Source organism: Vitis vinifera, chromosome 3 (genome assembly GCF_030704535.1).
Source record: "Vitis vinifera cultivar Pinot Noir 40024 chromosome 3, ASM3070453v1".
In the NCBI taxonomy this organism is placed as follows: Eukaryota; Viridiplantae; Streptophyta; class Magnoliopsida; order Vitales; family Vitaceae; genus Vitis; species Vitis vinifera.
In genome coordinates this window covers 2,515,216-2,536,462 of record NC_081807.1, presented here as the reverse complement: position 1 = coordinate 2,536,462, position 21,247 = coordinate 2,515,216, and the positions used below count along the sequence as shown (strand labels likewise).

At 32.6% G+C, this 21,247-nt stretch overlaps 4 protein-coding genes across 4 annotated transcripts; all 4 read right to left on the bottom strand.

Annotated features, from left to right (window-relative positions):
- Positions 1-8,413: 8,413 nt before the first annotated feature.
- LOC100248706 (lysine histidine transporter-like 8) lies at positions 8,414-12,123 on the bottom strand. The gene is made up of 5 exons (XM_002282090.5): positions 11,422-12,123; positions 11,183-11,319; positions 10,652-11,082; positions 9,354-9,485; positions 8,414-9,095 (listed from the first exon to the last, which is right to left on the bottom strand). The coding sequence occupies exons 1-5, from the start codon at positions 11,922-11,924 to the stop codon at positions 8,610-8,612; spliced, it is 1,689 nt and encodes a 562-aa protein (XP_002282126.1). The 5' UTR covers positions 11,925-12,123; the 3' UTR covers positions 8,414-8,609.
- A 3,371-nt stretch (positions 12,124-15,494) lies between these two features.
- On the bottom strand, positions 15,495-17,069 carry LOC100247009 (auxin-responsive protein SAUR64-like). The gene has a single exon (XM_010647752.3). The coding sequence runs from the start codon at positions 16,350-16,352 to the stop codon at positions 15,918-15,920; it is 435 nt and encodes a 144-aa protein (XP_010646054.1). The 5' UTR covers positions 16,353-17,069; the 3' UTR covers positions 15,495-15,917.
- A 1,402-nt stretch (positions 17,070-18,471) lies between these two features.
- LOC100252141 (auxin-responsive protein SAUR67) lies at positions 18,472-18,906 on the bottom strand. The gene has a single exon (XM_002279320.3). The coding sequence runs from the start codon at positions 18,904-18,906 to the stop codon at positions 18,472-18,474; it is 435 nt and encodes a 144-aa protein (XP_002279356.1).
- A 1,851-nt stretch (positions 18,907-20,757) lies between these two features.
- Positions 20,758-21,153, bottom strand: LOC109122336 (auxin-responsive protein SAUR64-like). The gene has a single exon (XM_059735813.1). It carries the CDS (start codon positions 21,151-21,153, stop codon positions 20,758-20,760), a length of 396 nt encoding a protein of 131 aa, XP_059591796.1.
- Between the last annotated feature and the right edge of the window lie 94 nt (positions 21,154-21,247).

The window sequence follows — 21,247 nt, the reverse complement described above, 5'->3', positions numbered from 1 at the left end:
TTATTTTATTTTTTTATCTCTAAGTGTCACATTTATTATACTTCTTTAAATTCTTTTTAAAAAATATTTTAGTATTTTTTTATTAAAAATATTTGAAAAAGAAAAGCATGATAGAGATATTAATAGAATTTTAGTTATATCTTTTTAATTTTTTAAAATTTAATTTAATTTTTGTATTTTATAATTGAATAAGTTAAATTTTAAGTAAAAACAAATATTTTCTATAATTTATTCTTTTTTCCTATTTTATTTTATTATTGATAATATAACATTTTAGTAATGTTGTTGAAAGTAATCAATGAGATATTCAACAAAATTTAATATTAATAATAACATTTTTAAAATGTAATTTTCAAATATTTGAAAGGAAGCAATAACTATTTTTTTTTTAGACTTTTTGCATATATTTTAGAAGTTTATATTTTATTATATGAAATAAAAAACCATGATGAAATCATTTAAAAAATAATTTTAATATTTTCATTTTAAATTGTATTTTGAAAAATAATTTAAAGATTTTACTTTACATATGAATTTAATTTATTTATTTTTATGATTTTCTTTAAATTAAATCATTAGGGAATTAAAAGCATAAAAAAAAAATCAAATAATGTGTATAGTAGATGATATAACATAGTCACATGATATAAATTTATTTTATGTAATTTCTATGTCTTTTAGATATTTTTAATATCATGTGAAAATCATATCATTTAACTCAATTATAAATATTTGTTAATCTTGGAGCTAAATTTTACATCTTTACTTGAACCTTACTTGTTGAGGCCTCATGTCCATGGTGATCCACGTAGTTGCCAAATGGATGGGCGCACGATCTCAACCAATATAGGTTCTTGATTCAGTCGTTCTCCCTGCAAAAGACGTTCGGACGGGGTGTCCGGACGCACCCTCCGATGGTTTTGTCAGCCATGGTTAGAGAGAGAGATAAATCAGTTGGCCTTTTACTAGGTATAGCAAGCTTACCTTCCTCTTTGTGTGAAGGTTGATATATATAGTATCAGAAGCTTTGATTCCTTCTTTAATGGTGGGGAGATATTTTGTGTTGTCATGATGACACTAGGTGGTGGCAGGGCCATCATCACCCTACGGGCAGTTTGACAGAGACCGTGGTAGGTGATGCGGCTGTCAGAGATCGTGGCAGGTGATCATGTGAAATGATCGTAGGAAGTGACTTGTTGTCACTTCATCTTGTCCCTTCACTCTGTAGGTGGCGGACGTGGGCTATGGCAGGCTGTTGTGATAACGTGTAAGACTTTCTTACTTCAGTCAATGATCCGGACAATTATATTCGGATGACTTATGCTAGTCATCCGGATGTATTTGTGGAAGCCGTCCGGATGTTCTATGCTTACAAGTGTCGTTTGAACTTCCTTGAGGCAGTCCGGATATGAGAGGTGTGTCACGTGTATCCGGATGATAATACGTTCTTCGTGTCACCATGAGATGCGTGGCACGTGTTCTCAGGAGGGGAGGTCCCTACATTACTGTCATTATCAGCTTTATCTACCAAAATAATAATTCCTTTTTCTTTGGGATTGTGTTTGGATGATGGGAATCTTGACTAATGGGAAGACAAAAGCCTTTTAATTTGGTATCCACGTGGAATCAAGACTTGTATTTAAAAGTCTATTGAATGGGTTCCAAAAACAATATTGAGTTCTTCGACCAATGTTTTAAGAAAGGTATTTCTTAGTCAATGAATTAGAAATTGTTGCTCCTTTCAAAATTTTCAATCATCCTACATTTCATGAGATAGAAAATATTATTTAAAAATATTTTTATGAAATTGATTGAAATTGAAGCTAAAATGATCCATCATTTTCCCTAAACAAGGTTTTGTTGGAAGGGCAATTAGTTGTTAACAATTTAATTTTACAAAATATGAATTTCCATGGAGAGGGGGAGCGAGGAATTTTGGAAAATTTGAGAAAGAGTTGGAGGGAATGAAAATGAAAAAGAAAAAAAAAAGATTGAAGAAAAAAAAAATTTATTAAAATTCAATCAATTTTATTTCATTGTGTTTTTTCTTCCTTTTTCAATGGTTTCATGATTTAAATGAAATATTTAAAAATATGAGAAAAAGAGAATAAAGAGAAAGAAAGATATACATAATAAAAAAATTTTAAAAATATATAAACTTTTGTATATACATAATTTTGAATTTTATATAATAAATTCAATAATAAAATTTAGGGTTTGTTTGAGAACTATTTTTTTTGAATAGTTTTTTGTTTTTCAAAATAAAAAAAACACGAGAAACATGTTTAGGAATCAAAAATTATTTTTTATTTTATATTCTTGAGAACAGAAAACATGTGTTTTTATAAAACATCTTTTAGTTATTTTTATTTATTTTTTGAGAACTGTTTTAAGAAATAATTATATAAACATGTGGAATAATTAAAAATAAAACACTACATATAAAAATTAGTTTTAAAACATATTTTAAAATATTAAAAATATTTTAGGTTTCTAAATAAACTTTTGTTTTACAAAAATCAAATAATAATTTTTAAAAACTGTTTTTCAGAGTTGTTTTAAAAAACAGTTACCAAACTTATCTTTATAATATTTTCAATTTCTTTTCCTTTTCTTGAAAGCCCTTCAAAAAATAAAAAATAAATAAATAAAAAAGAAAGAGAAGAAGAAGACAATTCTAGATCAAAAACTAAAATTTTCTCCTCCAAATTATGAAATCCAAATTCAACCCACCAAAGGTTTTCAAATATGGATTCTTGGAATCATAATCAAAAGAAAATGGATGAAAATAGTGGAAGAAGATACCACATATTATATCTTGTTCTCCTTTTTCCCGACCTTTCTCTTTGGGGTAAGTGGCTGTAACACTCCTTTGCTTCCTTCCTTCCATGCATCCAATATTTTCCCACAAAGAAAAAATTCTTTTGATATCCACTTAACTTCCACAAAGAAAATAGTGGAAGAAGATACCACATATTATACAAGTCTAAAGTATTTGTAGATTCCCCCCTCTCCTTAAAAATGGGCTTGTCTAAGATATCCACTTACGTTTATTAATTAATATGTTTTATATTGATAAAATAACACTTCCTGAAATGAGTAATATCTGTTAAAGAGCGTGATATATATATTGAATCCAAATCTTACAAGCTTAAACTTTTAGTAATATTGGTAGTTTAACATGGTATTAGAGCTTAATTTGGTGAGAGGTCTTGTGTTCAATTTGCATATTTGTTTCCTCATTTGTATATTTGTCAGTAAAAAAAAAAAAAAAGGCTTATCTGCATTTGTTCTCCCTTATTTGCCTATCTCTCCATATGCTATATAAGGTTATGAGACCGTATCTGAAGAAGAGTGTTAAAGAGTATGATATTCATATTGAATTCAAATCCTACAAGTTTAACCTTTTAACAATATTGTCAATGCAAAAAAAAAAAAAAAAAAAAACTACATGATGGAGGGTGTTAAAAAAGATGATATTTATATTAAATCAAAATCCTAAAAATTTAAGTAGTCGGTAGTTGTTCTCTTTTGTTTGTTTATCTCTTCATGTATGGAAATGGGGTCACATATGAAGGAGAGTGTTAAAGAACATGATATACATATTAAACCGAAATTCCGTAAATTTAAATTTTTAGAAAAATTGGTAGTTTAATAATATTGCCAATATTATTATAATTAGAAATAAGTTATGATTAGTGGTGTTATTCGTGACCAAGATTGCAAAGAAAAATATCTTTGGTAACATTAGCTCTTGATCTTCTATGCGATGAAAAACTGGGTGTAAGGATTTTTAAGTATAAGATCTTTAACGGGATGACCGTACTTCTAGATATCCCCCATTCCGCCCCTTGGAGATGGACAGAACCCAAAGGAGTGTACAGTAACTGATGGCAGTGGTCGTGCCGAGGAGTGAGACACCAGCCATTGAGTTCGAGTTGGATGGCCATGCAAAGTGAACACCATGAGCCACTTGGGGCGCCAGTTAGTCTATCGGCAATGCATGAAGAATCCCCACACAGTTCTGAAGAGAAGTTCCATGCTACAAGCCACATCCCCCTATTACTTGATCAGCATCACACAGGTACCGCCAGAGAGATTTGTCACTAAAAGTCAAAGCATAAAAGAGAAGAAAATAAAATGAGGGCTTTTTATTTTATTTTTATTTTTATCTCTAAGTGTCACATTTATTATACTTCTTTAATTTCTTTTTAAAAAATATTTTAGTATTTTTACATTTATTTATTTTATTAAAAATATTTAAAAAGGAAAGCATGATAGACATATTAATGGAATTTCAGTTATATCTTTTTAATTTTTCAAAATTTAATTTAATTTTTGTATTTGATAATTGAATAAGTTAAATTTTAAGTAAAAACGAATATTTTCTATAACTTATTCCTTTTTTTAGATTTTATTTTATTATTGATAATATAACATTTTAGTAGTGTTGTTGAAAGTAATCAATGAGACATTCATCAAAATTTAATATTAATAATAACATTTTTAAAATGTAATTTTCTTATATTTGAAAGGAAGCAATAACTATTTTTTTTTTTTTTTAACTTTTTGCATATATTTTAGAAATTTTATACTTTATTATATGAAATAAAAAACCATGTTGAAATCATTTAAAAAATAATTTTAATATTTTCATTTTAAATTTTATTTTGAAAAATAATTTAAAGTTACTTTGAATGTGAGTTTAATTTATTTATTTTTATGATTTTTTTAAAAATTAAATCATTAAAAGCATAAAAAAAATCAAATAGTGTCTACTGTAAATGATACAAGATAGTCACATAATATAAATTTATTTTATGTAATTTCTATGTCTTTCTGGTATTTTTAACATTATGTGAAAATTATATCCTTTAACTCAATTATAAATATTTATTAATCTTTAAGCTAAATTTTACATCTTTGCATGGACCTTACCATCATTATTGGCTTAATCTATCAAAAGCATAATTTTCTTTTTTTTTGAATTGTGTTTGGATGACGGGAATCTTGACTATTGGGAAGACAAAAGCCTTTTAATTTGGTATCCACGTGAATCAAGACTTGTATTTAAAAGTCTATTGAATGGTTCCCATGATGAAAACAATATTGCGTTCTTCTACCCATGTTTTAAGAAATGTATTTCTTAGTCAATGAATTAGAAAATGTTACTCCTTTCAAAATTTTCAATCAACATGCATTTCATGAGATAGAAAATGTTATACAAAAATATTTTTATGAAATTGAAGCTAAAATGATCCATCATTTTCCATAAACATGGTTTTGTTGGAAAGGCAATTACTTGTTAACAATTTAATTTTACAAAATATGAATTTCCATGAAGAGGGGGAGGAAGGGATTTTGGGAAATTTGAGAAAGAGTTGGAGGGAATGAAAATGAAAAAATAAAAAAAAATAAAAAATAAGGAATTTTTATTTATTTATTAAAATTCAATCAATTTTATTTCATTGTGTTTTTTCTTTTTCTTTTTTTTCAATGGTTTCATGATTTAAATGAAATGTTTAAAAAATGTGAGAAAAAAAGAATAAAGAGAAAGAAAAATATGCATAATAAAAAATTTAAAAAATATATAAACTTTTATATACACCTAATTTTGAATTTTTTATAACAAATTCAATAATAAAATTTAGGATTTGTTTGAAAATGATTTTTTAGAACAGTTTTCTATTTTTCAAAACAAAAAAACTCGAGAAACATGTTTAGGAATCAAAAATTATTTTTATTTCATATTCTTGAGAAAAGAAAACATGTGTTTTTATAGAACATTTTTTAGTTCTTTTATATTATTTTTACTTGTTTTTTGAGGACTATTTTAAGAAATTATTACATAAACATGTAGAATAATTAAAAATAAAATACAAAATATAAAAATTAGTTTTAAAACATATTTAAAAATATTAAAAATATTTTAGGTTTTTAAATAGACTTTTGTTTTACAAAAATCGTACAACAATTTTTAAAATTTGCAATTTTTTTTTTCCTTTTCTTGAAAGCCCTTCAAATATAAAAAAAATAAAAAATAAAAAAATAAAAAAGGAAGAGAAGAAGAAGACAATTCTAGATCAAAAACTAAAATTTTCTCCTCCAAATTATGAAATCCAAATTCAACCCACCAAAGGTTTTCAAATATGGATTCTTGGAATCATAATCAAAAGAAAATGGATGAACATAGTGGAAGAAGATACCACATATTATATCTTGTTCTCCTTTTTCCCCACCTTTCTCTTTGGGGTAAGTGGCTGTAACACTCCTTTGCTTCCTTCCTTCCATGCATCCAATATTGTCCCACAAGGAAAAAAATCTTCAGAATAGACACAACTGTTGTGCTAATTGGCTTCAAGTGTTGTGACCTCTCAGCTGCCACCATTTTGGATTAGTGGACTCAATCCCCACTCAAGTTGCTCTCAAATTTTTATTGATATGGACTACTTGGGTTAGAGTCTCTGTGCCAAAAGAAAACGAGGCCTACCTCCATTGAAAATTTCAATGGTTGTAGTCATGCTAAGATGATGATGACGAGGAAAATTTATTGAATGAAATTCATCGAATATAAATTTACATATTTGTATGCAAATAATCCGTTGTGGGATCGTATTTATTTCCAGAAAACAATAAATAGAATATTTTAACGATTTATTTGAGATAATATTTGATTTTATTATTTAGTAGTAGAGGATGAAAAACTAGAAGTCGTGATTATTATAGTATGATTGAATTTTATGTTTGAAAACCATATTTTAAATAAAATTATGTTACGGAAAAAATCACGTGATGAAGAAAAGATTATTGATAAACCTGCTATTCAAGAGTTGGTGGGAGATTTGTTTGAAAATTCTATCTAAACATCAAATATTTGACTTTTTAACCATTTTTGAGACTCAATCACTACTTTTCCTTTTTTTTTTTTTTTTTTTTATTTAAAATTTTTATTTTATAACATTCATGTGAACTTTTCTATATTAGGCGTAGAAAGAAAGACAAGCTAGAGGAAAAAGACATAAAAGTAGACAAAAGTGGGATTAGACAATGTGTCCTCCTAGGGTGGTGCAACCATGTGGAGACAAAATGAAGGTCACTTCCATAGACATTTAAGTGATAACCACTTTATTTAGTTCAACCTTATGATGTCATTGAAAATCAAATTAATTTGTTTACATTATGAGACTTAATTTCTTTTCTTTTATATTAGTGTGTCATATCCCCTATCTCCTATTGGTCGAGAGGGGAAACTTTTTTGTAAGTTTTTTTGACTAATTAGACACATTTTAAACTTATGTGGACGTATTGTACATGGAGTAAACAATATCTATAGTAAAAAGAAAATTGATACAAAATAATATCAGAATCAATTTGAACAAACACATTTTAAAATTGTACGAATGTATTGCATATAAAACAAATAATATTTATAGTATGAAACAAGTTGGTACAAATGATATTAAAATCAATTTTTGATCCGATATGAGATTTTATCTGATTCTTAATCTCATGACATATACATGTTTTTCAATCATAAGAAGTAATTAAGTGTAGAATGAATAATATTTACATTATTGACCCCATATTGGTACTTTTTAAGCTAGTTTAAATTTTATTTTTAATTAAATTTAAATGGAGGGCATTCAACATCTTGTCACTTGATGTTAGTCCCCCATACTAAGATTTTGGACATGTAAAACATAACCATGTGAAACTTTGAAGAAAATAAGGTTTAAGATAGAGGTCTCAAAAGTGATGGCACCAATTCCATTGCTACTTAAATTATACCACTATGATTGCTCCAACATTATCATACATTGAAAATGAATTTGATTTATTTGAAATTATAAATCTCAAATCTTTCTTTATGTAATAATGTCCATCTGCCATGTGTTAATAAAATTGATGAGGAGAAAAGAGGGGACCAAAGAAAAAGACTATTTGATAGGGTGACATAACAAAAATGGAGTGATGACTAAGACCCCATCTCCTTCACACTCTTTATTTTTCTTTTAGGGTGGAAGAAGATGAGAGTTGATGGCTTAGTTGTGGGCATGGCATTGGAATATGTTTGTTCAATCTCGATGGAAAGTTGATTGATTTGAGGGAAAGATGCCAACTCTTCAAGCATGAAGTGGGGAGGGGAAAGTGGGCTTGAGGTCCACCCCTCTATCAATTGGAATTTGCCTCAAAATTTTGCAAATTAATGTATAGGGTAGGGATATCTCACAAAATTTGGTATCTACATGTCTTAGCTTGGTCCACCCCTTACCATTAGAACTTTTAGGTTAGGTTGGTGTCATATTCCATGGACTCTAATAGAATTGGGCTTGGTTTTGATGCATCTTCACACCAAACTTGGGCTGGGCTGATGGGTTGTTGCCAAAGCCCACAAAGATTCAATGGACACTCATTAGAAAAAAACTAATTCAATATTTTTATTCCATTCTTGAGAAAGGAGGAACATAATTACAAATAACAAATATAATTTCTATATATATACTGTATTATTGGTAATGAGATTAGAATTCAAACTCACTCACTGACTCACTTACTCACTCACTCACTCACTCACTCTCTCCCCATATCTCTACTAAATTCATTAATCACTAAGGATTAAAGAAGCTAACGTGAATCCCAGTATCAATCAGAACATATATACTGGCCACGATTACTATTACGCTTAGCCCCATCCCTGATGTCCCTAATCCCCAATTAATCAACCAACTTGGGCTATACATTTTTGGTTTCTTGGTCTTGAGCCACAGGAAGCATGGATAGGCTAATGTGATTGGTAGGGCGAAGCCACCAAGAAGTCCAGTCAGCTTGCTCACGAATGGTAAGGCCACGGCCATTAAGTAGCACCCAAATCCAAACAAGGCCCGGATAAGTGCCCTGAGCCACTTTGGACATGGCTTCTTCTTTCTCATGGTGTACTTGGACTCGATGTCGTCGAATGTTGGCATGCCGTAGATTTGGAAAGCGCTTACCGCGTTAATTATGACGAATAAGCTTGTTAGTCCTAAGATGACTTGAGATGTGTCATGGCCATGGTATTGAAACAATGCTGCTAGCACGCCCCCATCGCTCGGTATCTGTCATTGAAAATTAATTGATTAGATCGTATCATAGAAATGTATTCAAATCTCATTGAACTTTCAAAACTCTAGTTTCGACTTTCGATAAGAAGTAATATTTTTTTTGACTTTCATATTAAACTTTTTTTAAAGTACATAAGTTTTTTCAACAAAATTGACTTTTTATCTTAGGGTAAAAGAAGTATTCAACTTCTTAAAAGAGCTCGGACTCTAATTTCAAACAAACATACCATAATTAAAAAGAGATAAACCTACCAATTGACCATATGTCCAATAGCCCCCAATGGTTAGGGGATAGAGACACAATGCAATTATCGTATATGAAACCTTGACACCCTTCCACATTGGCACATGTGATGGATGCTTCTCATCAGATGGCATTGTGGCCTGCAAAAAAGCAAACAAAAAACAAAAACCCATATTTAATTACAACTATTCAAAGCATATATTCAACCAAATCAAACATACGAAGTAACCAAAAGTCTATATCCGATGTGGGGTATGAGCTAAGAACTCAGAAGGAGACAAGCTCGCGCCTGCTAACTGTATGTGATGGTAGAAGGGAAATAAAAAATTGTGTGGTAGAGTCAAGTGTTCAACAATGGCTGGTCCATTGAAGAGGGCGGCTTGTAGAATTATTGGTTTGGTGTGGAAAAGGAAGGAAGCAAAGTCCGACTTTTTGATGGCTGGATGGGTCATGTGGACACATTAGTCGTATACATTTGTCTGGTGGGGGCTATTTTCTGAGCTTTCTCATCAATGCAAGAAAAGTAAGATAACAACGAATTTAAAGCTATTAAATATTATAAATATGACTGAAAGTTCAGTTTTTGTTTTATAATATTTTTAAAATAGTTTTTTTTTTTTAAATATCAACCTAATCATATGATTTAAAAACAATTTTTTATTTTAAAATTTTCTAATATAACGTTGTTTTCTAGAAATTTTTTTAAAATAAAATAAAATACAAAATAATTTTTAAAAAATAAGTAAGAATTGTTTTGTAAAAAAAAAATATGAGTTTGTTTAATCATATTTTTTAAAATTTGTTTTTAAAAATTATTTTTAAATTAAAGAATAAAAAAATTAAATTAGAAAATATGGTAAAACTAGCCTTAATGTTTTAAAATAGTTTTTAATTATCTTTGAAAACAAATTTGATGACAAATTCAAATATGAAAAAAAACTTTTTTTTAGAATTTATTTCATATGAAATTACTATAAATTTATGTGTAATATAAAAAGTTTTCAAAATATTCTCCGAATTTTTAATGGGACTTTTAGAATATTTTACAAAAATCACCTTAAATTTGTTCAATTATTTTTTTAACAAAATAAATTCTCAAAAACTTTTTGATTAAAAAAACTTGTGGGACCCCTTTTTTTTTTTTTTTAATTTGAAAAAACTATTTTCTTTTCTAAAATATAAACCAAGCCCTAAAAATCTGAAGGTGTTTTCAACCATTTGAAATATTATCCAAATACAAGAAATAAAAAAAAATAAAAAAAATACAGAACAAGAAGAATGAAGGTAAGCTATGTGATTGACATACCTGAATCTCAAGGATGAGGTTGTGGCCTCTGAAGGCAAAAGCAATGATCCCAAGTGCATTCAAAACATCAAAAATTCTACCAATTTCTGAGCTGGACGAAACTGGATTGTATGAAACCCCAGACACCCTCCCCTCAGCCACAGACACTACCCATATCATGGTACAATAGGTCACTGCAGTGATAGCGCCGATCAGCGAAACACCGGCGATGGAGTTCAAGTTGGGCAGCTGGGACAGCACAACTGCAGCACATGTGAATATCAAGTACCACTCTGCAGTTGTTGGTGGGTTCGGCGAGCAGGCGGCGCCACCGCAGACTGTCAGGTAGAACTGCTTCATTGTTGAGCCTCCCATGATGATTAGGGCAACGCATGTTCCTCCTGATAGATACATTATCGGAAATATCGCAAAAATATTCCCCATCTTTTCACCTGACACATTCAGATTAAGTTCAAAGGAAGATTTTAAGAATTTGATTTCATCGAACACTTTTAAGAGATTTGGGGTTGAAGACAAGTGTGGAATGCTTACCAAAAGTTGCATTGAAGAGCTGAAGGTATCGGCTGAATCGCATGCCGGTTTCGGGGGATTCATGGAGATGGACAAGTAAGTATAGAGTGTAGAGTTGCCATATGAATGCTGCTGTCAAGCATATGGTCCCCCATGTCCTGAAATCAATCACAGATATGTTAAGAAAAAAAGAAAACACAACTATGGACATGGGCATGACACTAGGAGGCTTGTATATATATGCAAGACTGATCACTTACCACCCAAGAACAGTGAAGGCCACAGGGAGGACTAGGGCTTGAATTCCAATTATCCCAGAAGAGAGGGTGTGGAAGGCAGCATAGTATATATTTCCATTTCTTGACTCAGTGATGGGCAGCCAAGCATCTTGAGGGTCGAGCTTAGTGAAGCGCAACGCCTTCCTAATGGGGCTCCCCAAGGGAGTAATGAAGCGAGGGGTTCTGATTATAGGAGTCCTAAAATTCGGAGTCCTGGATGTTCTGGGTGTTGATGTTTTGGATGTTTTGGGTGTTTTGCCTGCAGGTTCCACTTGGTCTCCTCCGATGGAAATTAGCAGCGGTGACCGGGAGAGGGAAGGAGAGTGGAACTGCGACGGAGGAGCCGATATGGGCGGTGTCATTAGCCTTGGTGTCATTGGCCTAGGGGTAATTGGAGCCGATATAGGCGGTGTCCCTTGCCTTGGTGTCATCGGCCTAGGAGTAATTGGAGCAGAGCTAACTTCACTGTGATCACCCATGTTCATAGATGCCTGTATGCAATCAGCTCTCCCTCTTTGTAATCAACTCTTCCTTCTGGCTTTGCTCACACACCCTAACTGGCCTATATATAAGCCACATATGCATGCAATAATACAACGGGATAAGTGTAGTTGCGAGTCTCCTCCCATTCCTCCAAGTCATGTTATGTGGGTGTGCATATGTTGACCAATTTTTGGTGGGCAGCTGGTGAAGACCGCCAGTCTAAAGATACATACCAAGGAGGCATGCATCTTCTTTGACAAAAATAGTCGGCCTTTGAATCTGTTTCACATATTTGGATGCCTTGTAGATTTCCAAGATCCTTCCACGCACTCATGGGGTGGGGTTATGATCTGTGTTGGCTTGACCTTGACTAGGTCCGAAGGAATGGGCGCCAGGAAGAAGCCAAAAAAACCTACCCACTTGGGTAGGAACATTATTAATAATATCTGTGGGGTCAGTGATTGCTTCAAGGATAGGGAAGTGTTTGTGTGGAGTTGAGATAGGGAAGATTGTGACTTGTGAGATACAGCTAAGGGTCTTGGCAAGCCACCATGTGAATACTAAGGCCAAATTAGAAGTCAAATTAAATATACAATTATTAGCAAAATGAAAACATGTTGTGTATCTATTTATTTACAACTTGATTCAAAAGGGTACTGTGCCAGTGAGCTTTAATTGAACTAAATTTTGTTTGGTTCCCTGGAATTGTGGATTGGATGGCAAGAAAAGGAAAGAAAATTGTCTCCAGTAAAATTTTCTTAGGACTGCTAAGCTACAACCAAGACATATTTTCCTAGCGGTCGCAAACATTTAATTAAATTAGCATTATAACACCTTATGTTAAAACTTTGAGTCCAACTTTGCTTCTAATCAGGGTTAGAAAATGACCTTTTTTAAAATAATAATAATAATTTTACCCAAGTAATTAATTAAAAAAAAGATAATGTGAAAGTGAATTTTGTTGGTTAGGGCAACCATTGACACATGTGAGTTTGAGTCGGTGGCCAACAAATATATAAAATAAAAAGAATATTAAAACACAAACTATCAAATCCATGAGCTTTGGGTGTCATTGCCATGAAGCTTCCATATATATATATATATATATATATATATATATATATATATATATATATATATATATATTTTTTTTTTTTTTTTTTCTTTCTACAAAGATGGTTGAATTCAAAATTGGCCCACTGTAGCTGATGAAACCCTAGCCCTCCTTCCCAACATTTGTCCATTTTTTCCATTGGATAGAGCCTCCTCCAAATCATATACAATTGTTTCATGGGTAGGTTTCTATTAAATCTTTTTGACCTTCTATGACATAAAAATTTGATATCAATACGATACATTATTTAGGTCATATTTAAATACCGTTTTTCTATCTGTTTGACTAATTTTATTTTAAAAAAATTATAATTTTTTTTAAAATTCTTATTATAAAAATAAGGTAAATATTACTTCTGATAAAAGTTTTAACGTATACAAAAAATCGTTTTATATTTAATAAAACTTTTATTATATTAATATTACATTTTAAAAATTAAAACTTTACTTTTAATCTCAACTTCTAACTTAAAACAAAATAGAAGATCATTCAATAGAGGTTTTAAACTTCTAGACAATGAGAAAACAATAATGTATACAAAACTAATATTATTAATTTTAGCCCAGCTGACAAATATATCAAAGTCATAGGAAATTATATTTCTATGAAAAATACTTGATATCATAGTCAAAGGATGGAAACCAAAGTCATGCAGTTCTAAGAGCAAAAAATTAATCAGCATGCTTCAACAGTTTCTCCTCACATTTTCAACAATGAGGAATGCTTTGATCTGTTGTGGAATTCAAAGAATGAAATGCAAAAGTTCTCTATCGGCTGCCAATAGTGGACCCTATGGTATGAAAACTAGCCAATTGGGGAGACAAGTTGCATCAAATTTGGACATTGGCCAATGGAAGTTTCCCTAATGAGGGAATGTGGCCCCTGCAGATTGTTGGGATTGTATGTTAGAAACAAACCATTTGTTTCTTAATTCTAATATTTTAATATTTACGCCATGTTTGGTTTTGGAAAGTTCAAGGGAAAATAGATAGGAGAAAAAATAAGGAGAGTAATGGGAAAACAAAGTGAAAGAAAATAAAAAATAAATTTAAAATTAATAAATTATTTTTATATTCTAATTTAAAATCATTTCACTTATTAAATTATTATACATACTGGTTAAAGAATTTAAAAATATAAATTTTTTTAACTAATTTTAATTATATTTGACTTTTTTATTTTATCATTCATATGGTATAATCAAATATGAGAAAATCATTTTCTTTAATTTTTTGGGAAATTATAAATGCATCTCCTAAAACTCTTTTTGCATTCATCTTGTTTATACATTCATCTAAAAATTAGGAAACCTATTAATATATATATAATTTAAAACATACCCGAAATACTCTTTTCATTATTCTCCCTTATTTTTCCATTTTCTCTTAACTTATTTCTTCATAACCACAAACCCTAACTACAAATAACATAAAACATGGAAATCTTTTAGGGTTTATTCATATTTAATTTTTAATAAAACAACTTCTTGTAAAAATGGTTGAAAAACAATTAAGAATGTAGATGTCGTTTAATAGTGAGAAATTGTGAAAAACTATAATTAATGTAAATAGAGGTGGAAAATTTTTGAACTCATGGTGTCTATCTTGGGAGGCTAGACATAGTTGAGATGTTTGGAGGTACATAACCAAACACTCTTAATAGTATTAAGAGGTATAAAGTCGGACACCTTGAAAGTGTGCTCAGGTGTAAGGTTGGACAACCGCAAAATGTTTAGCACTAGAACTCCAAATAAGAGCCATGATATATACCTCGTTCTTTTAACTCAAGAAATGCAATAAAAATAAAAAAAATAAAAAAAAGAAACATATTTGTGCATTAGTTCATTCTTTTAACTCAAGAAATGTAATAAAAACACAAAAAAAAAAAAAAAACATATTTGTGCATTAGCTCGCAACATCACGGGACATAATTATTTATTTATTCATTGATGAGAAACATAACTCTCTTACTGAATTTTATTACGGTTATAGAGAGATTAGAAAAAAATGAATGAAAGAAAATGAACTTATTTTTGTATTGAAAAAGTGTTTTAAGGATATCAACAAGGGGGTATTTATGTTTTAAAATTTTTCATTAAAAGGATAAATACAAAGGAAGTTTTAGTGAACGTATTTATAATTTCCCATTTTTATACATTTCAATTAAAAATAATTTTAAAACCACTTTATTTTATAATTTCATATAAATCTAGTCTTTGAAAAGATAAATTCAAAATAAAAAAGAAACCCAACTTTTGTGTTTTGAAAAGACAAGTTTAATAAAAGAAAAAAATCAATCCATCTTTTAAAAAGATAAATAGGGTATAAAAAAAAAACAAAAGCGTTGCATTTTTTTTATTCTTTTTAAAATCATTTTTAATAATATATTTAAAAAAAGAAAAAAAGAAAAGAAAAGAAATGGGTATGAGATTAGAACTCATAACCTCCCAACAACCAAAATGATGTCCAGTCATCAATTTTGACCTACAACATTAAATAATGTGACAACAATGTCCACCACGCTGACACTTCAGCCATGCAGCAAACATTGTGAACATCATTTTGCAGCCAACTTGCCACTCTTGGCCATTCCCATGCTGGCCATGGTCACATGTGGAGGCTGCACCTTTTGTTTGAATATTCTACTTCATAGCAAGAAAGACCAAGGACTCTACCCAAACCATGAATTGATTGAAGACATCCAAACCAGTGTAGTCACGTATACTGACGAATCCTAGATGCATACAACATGAGAATAATTTCACACATATAGTCAAATCTTTTTCCTTCAGCTGATACATTCAAGAATGAAGAAAGAAATCAAATTTTTTGTAGCATCAAATTAGTAGATTATATACAAAAACTTGTAAGGTTTAATTCATTCAGAAGCCACGGAGAAGCACATGCTGACTGCTTTCTTCTTGAAAAAGAGAATGACACCGTGAGCATTGACTAGTAGCCATGGACATGAGCAGAGCTTTCTCCATGTCTTTAGTCACACGCCGCTTTATCAAGAACACTACATAGTTCATAAAGACCGCATCGCATGGCAGCATGATGGGTCCATCTCTGGGCAATCCAAACTCTTCCTCAGACATCTTGAAGAGCTCTCTGAAGATGTGGTTGCTGAGATACACTATGGGAAACACAAACCGGGTCTGGTCTATTGTGTAGACAACAAAATGGCCCTTCTCAGCTCTTGATGAAGTAGTACTACTGCTGCTGTCAGTATATGCAATATCTCCATTTCTTCTCTGCAGTGAAATCTGTTTCCTCACTGAAGTTAGCTTCTGCCACTTCTTTGCCATCTTGATCATGGTGCAGTGCCTTTGTTAAGAATGGGGAAATGTTAGAACTTGGGTCACTGAAATGGGTTTGGCTTAGAGCTCAATACAAGGCAATGGATGTGGGTTATTAGTATATATATAAGTATACACATTTACAGGGTTAGAGACACTCGGGTAAATGGAGCTTTCCTGGTGTATCTATTCATGGGCGCAAAGCCATGTGAGACTTGGATGATAGTGTGCATTTTTGGCTATGTTGGGAGCGTACAGGTGGTGTTTTCTGCTATTTGGTTTCATGACACATAGGGCACAAAGCAGGTGGATGATATTCATGCCTAGTTTTTGAGATCCACACAGAAGTATAGATAAGCACTCAACTTAAATATGAAAGTTTGAATCTTCTTCTAATTCTAATGTTAATCTTCAATATCCAGAAGGATCAGTTTGGTGATTTGGTTGGATTAAAAGCACTACCAGAATTAGGCATGTGCGGATGTGCAAGACAAAGCATGCCGGTCCCAGCATACAGATGAACTACCTAACAAGCAAATGTGTGGCTCAAACAAAACAAGGACTTCAAGTGTCCAGGCAATCACCACTTGGTTTGGCAATTTCTGCATCTATCTCTCTGGCTTGGAAAGACTAATGGATGGAAAGGGCTAGGTGGAATATGGGAGCATCACATTTCCTCCTGCAGAATCCAATTATGGAAACAGTTTCCATGTCAATACAGCAAGTTTTTCATTATCCGTAGTCATATTTCTGTACTGTAGGCTACTGGTGGTAGGCCATTGTGTGTCATCTGGCCTCAAAAGTTTATACAGCTAGCGGGTTGAGGGCTGCTGGCATCATATTGCATACTCATTTTATCTTCATACAGGAAGCTCAGATAAATTTCACGTGTTCTGTTTTAAGCACGCGTTCCTTTTCCTCCGCGATCAGCCAAAAATATGTTTCCTAGCAGCACCATGTGATCACCCCATTGCGTACCACAAGGAAAGCTACATTTAGAAGGCATTTGAGAGACAGGAATGGCTCATCTTGTGATCTTGGAAGGCCTAGCTCTATAACCCACATGCAAATTCATTGCCCTGAACCCTGCTAGATAAGCAAATTCTGTGCATGCTGGAAAATTCTCCTCTATGATTATTGGTTTCTGTTTATCAGCCTAGTCGGTATTGCTATAGTTCATTATCAGCCATAAGTTTTAACACTAGAAGTGAATCCTTATTCTTATGACACTCAACTGTTTGTGCTATTCCCAAAAGTTTCAATACCCTTTATCTATTGTGAATCCCACATTTTTTTTCTTGATTAGGCAATGTTTGCAACATCTCATGTGACATGTTGGAGGTGAAGCAACAACATATACTGGAACTGATTAATTCAGTACTGAAAGTACAACCTTATTTCATTACAGCTGTTTTAATAAGCCAGCAGTGATCACTGCCATATTTTACTATGATCCTTGATAAATCAGACCGACACAAAAAGGCTCCTATAGAAACGGTAGGATCTTTCTCATCTCACTCCAGACTATTTTGAGTTCTGCTGTTTTCTTGTTTATCCGTCTCTTCTATGTTGGTTAGTACTTACTAGCATCATTCTGCCTATTGTAGGTGAAAAATTCACCATCTGTTTTGGCTTTTAAGACCTTCTGAGCAAGTGTGGGACTATTCCTGTATCAAACATACGAAGAATTCCCTCCATGTATGCCAAAAATATAATCTTCTGTTCCCTTACAATTCCGCATTAGCTTTCTATGAGCAACTTGGAGGGAATGCCCCAATCAGTGAAATGGAAGGTCAATATCTGGGCATCAGGGCATCAGATTATTTTGAATGATTCTAATGAAATTAGGTTGTAGATCACTAAATTGAGGCTGCCAGTGAATGTTGTTATGTTTTATGTGTCAAGCAATTACCGTCGAATACTTGAAAGTAAATGATTGTTTGGTAAATAGGATATAGTAGAGAAGTCATTGATAAATTTCACTATGTATGCTGTCAGCATCCGATTTTGATCATTTTGACTAGTGCTTTTGTGCCACTTAAAGACACCAAAAAATTAGGATAACTTGAGGGACTTTTCATTAGATGTATAAGCTACAACTGTTCTGAATGTTTACAAAATCAAAGAATGATTTGCTTCAAAAGCCACAAATCAGTAACTGTGGGTTGGATTGATCTTGATGGAAATATGAAGATGATGAGCAGCGATCTGCAGCTATGGACATGAGCAATGCTTTCTCGAGATCTTTAGCTACATGTCTTTGAATCAAAGAGACTGCATACTCCATGAAAACTGCATCACATGGCAGTATGATAGGGCCATTTCCTGGCAGCCCAAACTCCTCTTCTGCCATTTGAAAGAGCTCTCTGAAGATAACATTGTCAAGATAAACCAAGGGAACTACAAAGCGTATTCTATCAGAAGTGTACACCACAAAGTGGCCCTTATCAGCCACTGGTGATGTGTTGCAGCTCCATGCATTGGTGCCTCCCAACGAGATTCTTCTATGTCTCAAAGGGGCCAGCTTCTGCCACTTCCTTGCTACTCTGCTGAGTTTCTTAGTACTGATCATGTTGTCTCCTCAAACTAACAAGCAAACAATGAATTTGGTATTGAAGAAAAAGGGAATATGGTCTTGGGACACTAAAATGGCTGTGTTTGTTTTGGTTAGATGGAAATGGAAGTGGGTTTGGTTATATACTCACACAGCCAGAGGCAGCCACCCTAAGTGTAGCTTTCATTGTGCAGGGATTCATGGGAGGCAAAACCATGTGAAAGTAGCTAGAATGGTTATGGCTGTTGGGGTGGTGGCTGGGCATGTCTGGTTATGCTTGCCCATCAAAACATCAAAGTGGAGCATAGCTAAGCAACATTCATATTTCGTTTTGGTCAAATAGATGAATAACATAGTGGATCCAGAATTTGTGGCTGAATCACAGCCGACTTTGTGAACCACAGAACCAAAAAACAAAAAAAAAACAAAAAAAGAGAACTTGTTTGAGTTACAAGAAAGAACTTGTTCAATGTATTAACTATCTCATAAATGATAAACCTCTGATGAAGGTAGTTGTTCTTGCTATGTCAGCAAGAGAGAAAAAAATTGGGGTTTATTGAAGCAGTGCCTAGAATAACTGAATCTTGACCTCTTGTTATGAGGTCTGGAAACCATTAACAACACATTTTTATATAGAATTTAGTGTTGTTGATGTGAAGTCGAGTTTCCCCAATCCGTGTATATACTTAAGAAAATGTAAACAACAATATAAAGGGGTTAGATACAACCCGCCTACATCTATGACCTCAAGCTTCAATCCAAGTTTTGAGGACCTTCACTAAAAAGCAATGATAATCCAAGGAACCTTTCAACTTTTACACTTAGTTTGAGAAAGTAATTGACCTTTAGAATCACCACAAGTAAAACCAAAGAGAATTAAGAGCAAGTTATAATCAATAAAGTACAAGGGAAGAAAGGCTAAACTCTTATCATGCAATCAATAGATATGGAAGACTAAAGGCTCATAAAAGATGATCATAATTGATTTTCAAGTAGTTCAGAAGTTATAAATGACGGTCAAGAGCCTTTTATAAATTATATCAGATACGACCTATGTGTTAGGTAGGCTCGCTAAACCGGTTGACCACCTAGTCCATCGCTTGATCTTCCAGACCTGTGCCTACAAGCCACTGCAAAAGAGCCAAGCCTTAGAGGGTGCCAATACTAGCAACTGGTGGACTACCCAACTCCTTCCAAAAGAGGCACTTTGAGGGTCCCAAACAGTTCACATATGCATGCCCTTACTCCTTGGGCCAAAACATAGCCAAAGGTGCATTTTGAAAATATATTATGCTTTAGTCCATTTTGATTGCATCTAGACCTAGTTGAGAAGTAAATCCTTAAAACAATAAATTGCTTTTCCTTTGTGTCATCTTTAAATTGTCATTTGAGTTCTTAGTTTCTCTTTAATTTGATTGGTTTGCAATTTGATCCCCAACACCTGTATACACTTGAGAAAAATGATTAAATCCAATCATTTGTTTTGTTCTCATCAAAATTTGATCGAGAACTCTTAGAAAACCTTGGGCTAATAGTGTATAATTCAAAACTTCAATTTTTGTCTCGTCTCTTGTTCACTTGTTATCCACAATTTTCATCAATTTCAGCCTCTGCTTTGAGCATGATGCAATGCCTGTTGCCAGAAATGGTTGAAGAAGCTAATGGAAGTAATAGCAGGCCCTTATTCAAATCCACCCATGAAGCTAGTATCGGCCTTAGGAACCTTTAGAAACAGCTTATGAATTAGATTGATCAATCAAGGGATTGGCAAGAGAGTGTAACTGTAATTTCAGAGGACTACTTTTATGTATGTAAGCTCACTTGGCTACAATTCTGTGAATCATTTACAAAACCAAAGTATAATTTGCTTTAATATCCACATATTAGTAATTGTTGGCTTCCTTGTTCTTGACAGAGATTGGAGGTTGATAAGCAGCACCCGGTTGCTATGGCTGTGAGCAAAGCTTTCTCTAGGTCTTTGGCAATGGATTGCTGAACCAGAGAGATTATATACTCAATGAAGACTGCGTCACAGGGCAAAGTGATGGGGCCATTGCTGGGCAATCCAAACTCCTCTTCAGACATCTTGAAGAGCTCCCTAAAGATGTTGCTGTTGAGATACGGTAAGGGCACAACAAAGCGGCTCTCATCGGAACTGTATACAACAAAATGGCCCTTTTCAGCAGTAGATGTACTGCAACCGTCTGCATCCACTTCTCCACTAGTTCTTGGCAATATGATTCTTTTCCTCCTGATGGCAGCCATCTTCTGCCAATTCCTTGCCATTTTGATGAGCTTCTTGGCACTGATCATGTTGTTTGGATGTGTAAACTCAGAGATCCAAAAAAGGAAGTTTTAG